This window comes from Gopherus evgoodei, chromosome 1 (genome assembly GCF_007399415.2).
Source record: "Gopherus evgoodei ecotype Sinaloan lineage chromosome 1, rGopEvg1_v1.p, whole genome shotgun sequence".
Lineage (NCBI taxonomy): Eukaryota > Metazoa > Chordata > Testudines > Testudinidae > Gopherus > Gopherus evgoodei.
Window position 1 is genome coordinate 276,651,870 of NC_044322.1, and position 10,057 is coordinate 276,661,926.

The 10,057-nt window shown below is 42.2% G+C and overlaps 3 protein-coding genes across 3 annotated transcripts; 2 read left to right on the forward strand and 1 right to left on the reverse strand.

Moving 5' to 3' along the window:
* The first annotated feature begins 1,537 nt into the window (after positions 1–1,537).
* On the forward strand, positions 1,538–3,440 carry LOC115644268 (histone H4). The gene has a single exon (XM_030548386.1). The coding sequence runs from the start codon at positions 2,925–2,927 to the stop codon at positions 3,234–3,236; it is 312 nt and encodes a 103-aa protein (XP_030404246.1). The 5' UTR covers positions 1,538–2,924; the 3' UTR covers positions 3,237–3,440.
* A 1,227-nt stretch (positions 3,441–4,667) lies between these two features.
* LOC115644248 (histone H3) lies at positions 4,668–5,345 on the forward strand. The gene has a single exon (XM_030548366.1). The coding sequence runs from the start codon at positions 4,813–4,815 to the stop codon at positions 5,221–5,223; it is 411 nt and encodes a 136-aa protein (XP_030404226.1). The 5' UTR covers positions 4,668–4,812; the 3' UTR covers positions 5,224–5,345.
* Positions 5,346–5,681: 336 nt separating this feature from the next.
* LOC115644271 (histone H4) lies at positions 5,682–6,180 on the reverse strand. The gene has a single exon (XM_030548389.1). The coding sequence runs from the start codon at positions 6,175–6,177 to the stop codon at positions 5,866–5,868; it is 312 nt and encodes a 103-aa protein (XP_030404249.1). The 5' UTR covers positions 6,178–6,180; the 3' UTR covers positions 5,682–5,865.
* Positions 6,181–10,057: the final 3,877 nt, after the last annotated feature.

Sequence of the window (10,057 nt, forward strand, 5' to 3'; positions counted from 1 at the left end):
TGCCCTCCAACCCTCCCCCCATTTCTGTCCCACTTCAAAATTGCTGCTTCTGACTGCATGTCATCCCTTCATTGTTCCTGTATCTGCTTCTGAACTCCTCAGCTTGCTCCTATGCAGAGAGGCATGCTGGGGAGGAAGGGCTGAGCTGTGTTGGACATGTGAAAAGTCCTTGAGATGATGCATAGACAATGAAGAGATTAATGTGCAGCCAGTGCCGTCTCTGGCTGGGGTAACTATTGCCAAGGAACTGGAAGAACTGGAAGAGACTCTCATCTGTAAAATATGAAGATACTGAGAAATTAAGTTTTAATAAAACATGGAAATTTACTACCCAAAAACTTTGTTAATGCAGGTTGCCCAGCACTGCCTAGTGCCCCTCCACATGGTAGAAGTTTGGTAAACTTAAACCTCTGAAAGCCGAAGTTAAAAAGTCAAGGTACACAACACAATTTTTATTGTGTACTCTTTGATTGATGTCCCAAAATGATAATAATAAGCATACTAGCACTCTACACCCATAGATGCTTCAGAACACAGTGGGAACAGAGCACAATGAGCACTCTGTGACAAAGTTTAACAACTTCTGTTCACTAAGGCAAAACTTTGATTAGTTCAGGCATAGCCAACAGGAGTTACCTACACGTGGCCAATACTCAAAGCCTACTCCAACCAGGCCATCCCAAACCTGCAAAATGTTACCACCCCTTCTTTCTTGCCCTAAAAATTCCTATGACCATTATCTTCACCTATCCCCCACTAAGTCCTGGAGATCACTCTTATGTATGCCATCAGGCTGCTAACAATCCCCAGGATAAGAAGACCAAACATAAAGATGAGCATATTCTCTTACTCATTTATCATGTTCACTTTTTAAGGCATAATAATTATTGAACCATTTCCAGTGGCTAATTCAAGCTTTAGGGATGCATTGGGGGAGCAATATAAACTTTAATTTACCATTTTCTGGTTTTCAGAAGTTTCAGGTTGTCCACTCTCCAAATTCTGGAAAAGCAGAAGGTAATGTTTGGCAACCTTAACTCTACATTACCTAAGTTTTTAGGCATTAAATTAATTATTAATGTACAGTTTTGAGAGAGAAAAAAATGTATACATTCAATTTGCCTGGGCAAGAGAATGACTTGAGAAACTGGAAGGGAAAGGGATTTATAGTCAGTCATTTAAATTTCTATTTTATTTTTATTTTATGGCTGGTCGAATTGTATTTGTTTATTTTATCAAATCCTGATAGTTGAGAGAAGAGACCTTGTTCTTAAAAATCACTATTCTGTTATCAGAATCAGATTGTAATATTAATATTGATATTTTATAAATAAGTAATTCAATACTTAAATTACATAAAAGTTATGCTAATATATTTGAAAAGGCAAATAGGAAACAATACAGAAACAAAACAACCATCAGGTGTAGCTACATGTGTCAGTTTCTCCTGTGCAGTTTAATTTCATATTGTAATCTCTGCAACTCTGAAAGAACAAATTGAAACATCCATGAAAATAGAAACAAAATATGAGGATGGAAAAACTGCTGCTGTATTTCATGTATAATTACAAGACCAGATGATCGGTAAGTAGGGTCAAGTTTTTTGTGTTTTTCAGAACACCAGAAACAACCTAATGAAACACCTGCCAAATATGAACCAACCGACCAGCCAGAAACAAAACTTACTCCAAGCAGAGTCAATAAGGGAGAAAAGCCAGACACCTTCAAGTTCATTCCTATATTTATTGATTTTACCTGGAAGCTGGAAGTATTGGATAGCATATACACAAGATTAGCATGAGAGAGAGACTACACAGCAGTGTGTGTGTAACTGGGAGAAAAAGGTGCTATGACTGATTAAACATTTAATCATTACCATCTATGATTTGCAGAGATTAACAAAACTAAGATAACCCATTACTGCATAGAACTTTCACTGTTTTGTTTTGGGGCCTGGGCAATATATATATATGCACTAGCTTTCCAATTAGCTGGATAAATATAACATATAATAAATAAATATAACACAGTATATGTGGTTCTCCCCGTATATTCAACTGAGTAATTCAACAAGTAGCCCTTTCACAATCACAAATATTAAACCTTTGCTTCAATTTTATACATTAAAGCAAAGATAAGTGTCTCTTCCAGCCACCCCACTCCCAGCTTTCCCTTTGTGAAATAGGAGAGAAGCCTGATTTTTTGAGTGTCCTTTCTGCAACCATTCAAATCACTAATCACACTGTGGCAGCGACATCATTCACATTAGGTGAGGAGACAGAGAAGAAACATACATGCGCTGCCCCTCGCTACTTTTAATTAGATCTGAACTAGCAGATTTTAAACCTTCCTTTGTTCAAGTTTGGAAAATGGCGACGAACGTCAGGGAGGCGGGGGGAAGCATCTGTCGGGGAACCCGATTGGCCATATTTCGCCGCAGATTCCTACTAGAAATGGCAGGGGGGAGGGGGAAGCTTTACTAAGCCACAGAATAGCACACACCCCCACGGGGAACCGCGTTATCGAAAGATTTTATCAGAAGGGAAACTATTCAAAAGACGAATAGAAAAGATATTGTAAAGAGATTCCTAATTTAACCAGCAAGACGTTGAGAGCCCCAGCAGTGTCAGGAAACGTGGGCTTCTAAAGCAGTTATAATGATTACTGCTAGCCCTTAGCACTGAGTCTCCTAGTCCTAAAGCTATAAAACAACAACAACAACACGTTGGAATGTTTTGCCTGCCTAACGCTGTCCCCCCACCCCCAACCGCCGCATGCATAGACAGTGAAGACCTTGGGAGGAGGGAAGGTGCAAATAACCCGCCCTTTTTCCTCTGCAGTTCTCAATCAGGTCGTACTCCAGGCAATATACAGAGACGTTCACCCACACTCGCTACACAGCTGTCTTTGCAGCTCTAGTAAAGATGTCTGGTCGTGGTAAGGGAGGCAAGGGTCTCGGAAAAGGAGGCGCTAAGCGCCATAGGAAGGTGTTGAGGGATAATATCCAGGGTATTACAAAACCCGCTATTCGTCGTTTGGCTCGTCGTGGGGGAGTGAAGCGTATTTCAGGTCTCATTTACGAGGAGACTCGCGGGGTGCTGAAAGTGTTTCTGGAGAATGTGATCCGAGATGCTGTCACTTACACCGAGCATGCGAAGCGGAAGACTGTGACTGCTATGGACGTTGTTTATGCGTTGAAACGCCAGGGTCGTACTCTGTACGGATTTGGAGGCTAAGCTGTGCTACTAATTTTCTTCCAAAACATCTATAACCCAAAGGCTCTTTTCAGAGCCACCCACGCTTTCATGAAAAGAGCTGTTATGCGTGCATCTTTCTCTTTTGGCGTAAAAGCCCGATAAAGGGAGAGGAGAGCTTGTACTTTAGTTTATATCTAATCGAGCCAATTATCTGTACTGTGCGAAATGAAATTTTATAGAACGACTGCTAAATTATCGGGGTTTCTGTATACTTTTTTACTCTTACGTTATTTTCAAGCTGGGGAAGTAGTTCGTGCACAAACACCGAAATTCAGTGAAAGCTACAAACGGCTTAAAATTTGAGTGCGCCACCTACATGATGCCTGTCTGATCTCTGGAATTTTACAACTTCGGTTTCAAAGTAAGGGATTTGCAATCTTGTCAGGAACGCGGGAAGTGATGTTGTATGTTATTTTACAGGCGCTCTAAAGGAGAAGCCACCCCACGGCATGCAAAATATTCGTGCATTGAACTTAAAAAAAAAAAGCCTACGAAAATCCTAGACCAATGGCGGGGCTGTTTTACGTTCCTCAAGGATAGTATGTACTCTTCTGAGCTCTTTAAAACAGAAATATACAGCTCCTTCTCGTGTAAATGTGGTGGCTCTTAAAAGAGCCTTTGGGTTTTTAGATGATTGCAAAAGGGGCCTTTAAGCTCTTTCCCCACGGATGCGCCGAGCCAACTGGATGTCTTTCGGCATAATAGTGACTCTCTTAGCATGAATAGCACACAGGTTGGTGTCCTCGAAGAGACCAACCAGATATGCTTCGCTAGCCTCCTGCAGAGCCATAACGGCCGAGCTCTGGAAGCGCAAATCAGTCTTGAAGTCCTGGGCGATTTCACGCACCAGGCGCTGGAAGGGCAGCTTACGAATGAGCAGCTCAGTAGATTTCTGGTAGCGGCGGATCTCTCGCAGGGCTACAGTGCCAGGGCGATAACGATGAGGCTTTTTCACTCCCCCAGTGGCAGGCGCGCTCTTCCGAGCAGCTTTAGTAGCCAATTGTTTGCGAGGGGCTTTGCCACCGGTGGATTTACGAGCAGTTTGCTTGGTCCTGGCCATTCTGCACAATCAGTTCTCCTAAATCTGAAAACAAGAAAAAATGAACGGAACGAACTGCCCTGATCTCTCTTTATAGACCAACTCTGTATCATGATTGGATGAGGACACGACAACTCTCATTGGACTATTCAAAATACATTTTACTTCTCTCTCCTTCCAAATGTTCAGTGAGGAAGCGGCCAGAAAAAAAGTGGCTATAAATTTGAGATCCGTTAATTATATTAGAATTAATAATATAATGGATCAGTCACTTAAGAAATACCTCCCTACAAGCGCCCCATCCACAACAATTCCGGGGGTACGACTGACGTGCTGGAATCAGAGCTTTCTGTAAATAACGCGGGCTTTTCAAATGTATTTTAAATAGTCCAATGAGAGTTGTCGTCTCCTCCTCATCCAATCACGATACAGAGTTATTCTATAAAGAGCGGTCAGCACACTCGCTTAGATTCATTTGTTTCCTGTTTTCAGCTTTAGGAAAACTCATTGCACAGAATGGCAAGGACTAAGCAGACCGCTCGTAAGTCTACCGGTGGTAAAGCTCCTCGCAAACAATTGGCTACTAAGGCTGCCCGGAAAAGTGCGCCTGCCACTGGGGGAGTGAAAAAGCCCCATCGTTATCGCCCTGGCACTGTGGCCCTGCGAGAGATCCGCCGCTACCAGAAATCTACTGAGCTGCTCATTCGCAAGCTGCCCTTCCAGCGCCTGGTGCGTGAAATCGCCCAGGATTTCAAGACTGATTTGCGCTTCCAGAGCTCGGCCGTTATGGCTCTGCAGGAGGCTAGCGAAGCATATCTGGTTGGTCTCTTCGAGGATACCAACCTGTGTGCTATTCATGCCAAGAGAGTCACTATTATGCCGAAAGATATCCAATTAGCTCGGCGCATCCGTGGGGAAAGAGCTTAAAGCCCCCTTTTGCCATCACCTTAAAACCCAAAGGCTCTTTTCAGAGCCACCACGTTTACACGAAAAAGAGCCGCATTTCTTTTAACTGGTTGGGAAAGGTACATAGTATCTGTCATCGTTGAATGTAAAACAGCTTCCTGTTGGTCTAGGATATTTGCCGGGGAGGGGGTAAGCTTAATGCACAACTTTTAAATAGCTATATTCTCTTTTATTATTAGGAAACCCTCCCCTTTCCCTGCATTTCGTGGATGGAGTTAGTTCCTCATCACTATTTTACACAAACGTACAATATCGCTTTCTGAGTTGCTGACCAGATTTAAAATCTCGCTTAGAAATCTACATTCACTGAGGTTTGATGCTCGTGTAGTGTATAGATGACCCGACAGCAAGTGTGTGTGAAATCGTGAAAGGACTAACTTACACTTTATTTACAAAGAAAACTAGTGCAGTTCTAGAAAACCCACTTTCACCTACAATATGAGGTTTGATCAAATATAAACAGAAGCACAGGCTCTCGCTCTATCGGGCTTTTCTACTGAAAAAGAAAGATGCACGTACAACAGCTCTTTTCATGAAAGCGTGGGTGGCTCTGAAAAGAGCCTTTGGGTTATAGATGTTTTGGAAGAGAATTAATAGCACAGCTTAGCCTCCAAATCCGTACAGAGTACGACCCTGCCGTTTCAGCGCATAAACAACGTCCATAGCAGTCACAGTCTTTCGCTTCGCATGCTCGGTGTAAGTGACAGCATCTCGGATCACATTCTCCAGAAACACTTTCAGCACCCCGCGAGTCTCCTCGTAAATGAGACCTGAAATACGCTTCACTCCCCCACGACGAGCTAAACGACGAATAGCAGGTTTTGTAATACCCTGGATATTATCCCTCAACACCTTCCTATGGCGCTTAGCGCCTCCTTTTCCGAGACCCTTGCCTCCCTTACCACGACCAGACATCTTCACTAGAGCTGCAAAGACAGCTGTGTAGCGAGTGTGGGTGAACGTCTCTGTATATTGCCTGGAGTACGACCTGATTGAAAACTGCAGAGGAAAAAGGGCGGGTTATTTGTACCTTCCCTCCTCCCAAGGTCTTCACTGTCTATGCATGCGGCGGTTGGGGTGGGACAGCGCTAGGCTGGCAAAACATTCCAACATGTTGTTGTTTTTTTATAGCTTTAGGACTAGGAGACTCAGTGCTAAGGGCTAGTAGTAATCATTATAACTGTTTTAGAAGCCCACGTTTCCTGACACTGCTGGGCCTCTCAGCGTCTTGCTGGTTAAATTAGGAATCTCTTTACAATAACTTTTCTATTCGTCTTTTGAATAGTTTCCCTTCTGATAAAATCTTTCGATAACGCGGTTCCCCGTGGGGGTGTGTGCTATGCTGTGGCTTTGTAAAGCTTCCCCCTTCCCCCCCCCCGCCATTTCTAGTAGGAATCTGCGGCAAAATATGGCCAATCAGGTTCCACGACAGATGCTTCCCTCCGCCTCCCTGATGTTTGTCGCCATTTTCCAAACTTGAACAAAGGAAGGTTTAAAATCTGTTATGTTCAGATCTAATCAAAAGTATCGAGGGGCTGCGCACGTATGTTCCTTCTCTAGTCTGCCTTCTCACCTAATGTGAATGATGTCGCTGCCACAGTGTGACTACTGATTTGAATGGTTGCAGAAAGAGCACTCAGAAAACTTGACTCCTCTCCTGAGTGCAGGGGACTGGACTAGATAACCGCTCGAGGTCCCTTCTTGTCCTATGATTCTATGAAATCTATTAATTTGTTTCACAAAAGAAATTGCAGGAGTGTGCGGGAAAGATCGGTAGCATTTATTTCAACTTATAAAGTGGGCATAAAGGTTGTGTGTGTGTGTGTGTGTGATTTTGTAGGAGCTTGGTTTTTGCTTACTTGGACCAATTTACAGGGAAAAAATACCCAAATCTACCGAAAATTATGCAATCTATGTATATTTGCCCAGGTATACACACACGGTAATTAAGGAACTACATAGTAACAGGTTGTCTTTGGTTTGCTAATCTCTGCAAATCAAAAGCGATAAAGGTTTTTTCAAAGTTAGTCACGAAATACAGCACTGTTTTACTTTTCTTTTTCCTTTGTTTCCATCTTGGGGAGGTAGTGGTTTTGTTGGTTGGTTGGTTTTGGTTCCCCCCTCCCCAAGTCATTCATTTGGTGTGCTCTCCATAGAGACGAAAACAAGGACGTGTATAAATTTTAACGAGGCAGCACCTTTATTATTCAAATTACATTCAAGATTCCCATGGGGAAACAGATCACCACAGTCACTCCCACTCCACTGATCCTTTGCCAGTTCTTGGGTCCCCCACTGCACAGGGAGCCAATCACACTAGAAAGCTCTCTGTGCACTTCCACTCACTCATTAGCATCCCTCTCTTTTTCAGGTATTGAGATGAGAAGGGACCTCAAACCCCAGCTAGCACCACATCAAGTGTATTGGCAGGGTGGTTCCTATAGGATAATGCCTGATTCCTTTCCCTCCCTGTAAAGGCTGCTGTGCCCCATGCTAGGAAGAGGAATCTCTCATTTCCACAGAGTAAAACATGAGATAGACTAAGCTCTGGTGTCCTGCCCTTAAATCTTTCCAAGAGGAGTTAAGTATATTCCAGTTCCTGTCAGGGACATCAGACAAGCTTCTGTTCAGAATACAGTATGCATGTCACAGGTATGGACCATTTGGGGCAAGTAGGATTCCTTCCTGGAGTGGTTCTGCTCAGCTCAGCACAAGATCTGCACTCTTGAAGCCCACTTGAGGGCACACAAGGAGTGATATAGAAGAAATTCCAAAACTGAGCCATTTTCCTCACTGTAAAGAGTATTCAGTTCATGCAGTGTGACTGGTGCTCTCACACTGGAACCAGTGTGTGGGTACATGAAACACCCATCTCCCCGGAAGAATTGTGCACTGGCACTGGCCAATGTGCTTGAACAGGACTAGTGTGCAAGGACAGAGATGGACACATTTAAAACCTTTTAAAGCATAATCTAACAATCCAGACATTGTCAGGGAAGGGGGGAGAAGGGATTAAACTCCCATCTTCACTAATGCCTTGCCTTGAGGACCCAGTTAGGCCATCTGGCTCAGGGGATTCTACTCTAGGTTGTCCTATTTAACAGACAAGACTAGAGGCCTGCAAGGCTGAAGGCTGTGCCTTATCATGCTTTGGAGGCATGGCTTAGTGTCTCATGAGCACAGAGAGACAGAGGACATCAGAGCTACCATGTTTATCCATATTTCCAGCATGACAGAGATGCTAACATAGAGGTGGTTCCTTAATGCAAAGAAAAGTCGCATTAGCTCTGTGAGCAAGGAGGAGTCCCTCTTGAGACATTACATCAGACAACGAAAACTAAAAACCAGAGTTCTGCACAGCCTCACATACAAACCCCTTCCCGTATCTCATACCAGTGTCTGCTTAGTGTACATTTTTCACAGGGTTTTTTAAGCACCTTTCACTAGATGATCTATTCATACCCGCATTATCTTGGCTTCTCTTGGCAAGCGTGGGGTTCAGACAGGTGTGGGAATAGTCATTTGCCTTCTAGTAACAGATTGTCTTCCCCTAGCTTGTACATTAGAATGTAAAAGGTTGCATTCTCATGGACAAAGACTCCTCCCCTTGTGCTCCAGTTAGGGGTTTGCCCTAATAGATCTATGAGGCCTGGTCCACACTACGCTGTTAAACCGATTTTAACAGCGTTAAATCGATTTAACGCTGCACCCGTCCACACTACACTGCTCTTTATATCGATTTAATCAGAGTAGCATGTGGCTGCTGAACACCACAAATCACAGGTGATAATGATTTTCTTGAAATCAGTCATGAAATATACAGCACTTTTACTTGTCCTTATCTCTGCTTTTGTTGTTGATTCCCCTCCCCCCATTTGTTCTTTTCCAGTTGCAACGATGTCACCTAGAAGAGTAATTTAAAAAAAAGTGGAGTAGAAATAGTTGGGGAGGGGATTTATTGCCTTATTATTATATAGTATTCATTATAGAAAGAGCCCAGGAAAGTTTGTTTGATTGCTTGGTTTTCTTGTTGATTTTGTTTGTTAAATCACACTTGTTTTTCACCTTTGAAAGTAGTGATTTCATTAAAAAAAATTAATATTTACAGATCATCAAAATAGTGATGGATTATTTATATAGTTCCTAAGAGTTTACAGTATAAACATAGAAGTAAATATAACCAGAGGTGGATATGGGTGTCATAGAAATTTGTTTTTTAAAATACAATATATTTGTCATATAATTTGTTAGCATTACATTTTCTTTATGCATTTTCTAATTTTTAATCTTGTTGTCTCTGTTTTCCTTGCATCAGCAGAAAATGTTCACAGAAGCTTTCTCAGCCCTTAATTTAAGAGGCAGAAGTTATGTTTCTCAGCATTTCTTACAATTTTAGGTGATATCTCCACAAAATGCCTTCCTCAGACACATTTATGATAGATCTTTAAATTCTCTTTCAAACCAAGGCACTAAACAAAAAGCTTTATGACGTAAATGATATTATTTGTATGAAAATTAAACACAAGTGTTTTCAGGATGAAGTGCTAGAAAATCCTAATAGACATTATAAACTATATAAATTAAAAAAAAAAAGGTGATGGAAACAGTAACCTCAGTTTGTAAATAGATTTTTCACTCCATATTGTTTTGATAATATCACTTAAGGATTTTAGGGTGGAATTTTCCTCAAGAGCACTGAGATGTGGCCTAACTGCAGTAACTGGTAATAAAAATCCCTTTCTATTGAGTTCAGCTGGAAATGAGTTAGGCTGCACATGAGTGATTTTGACAACTT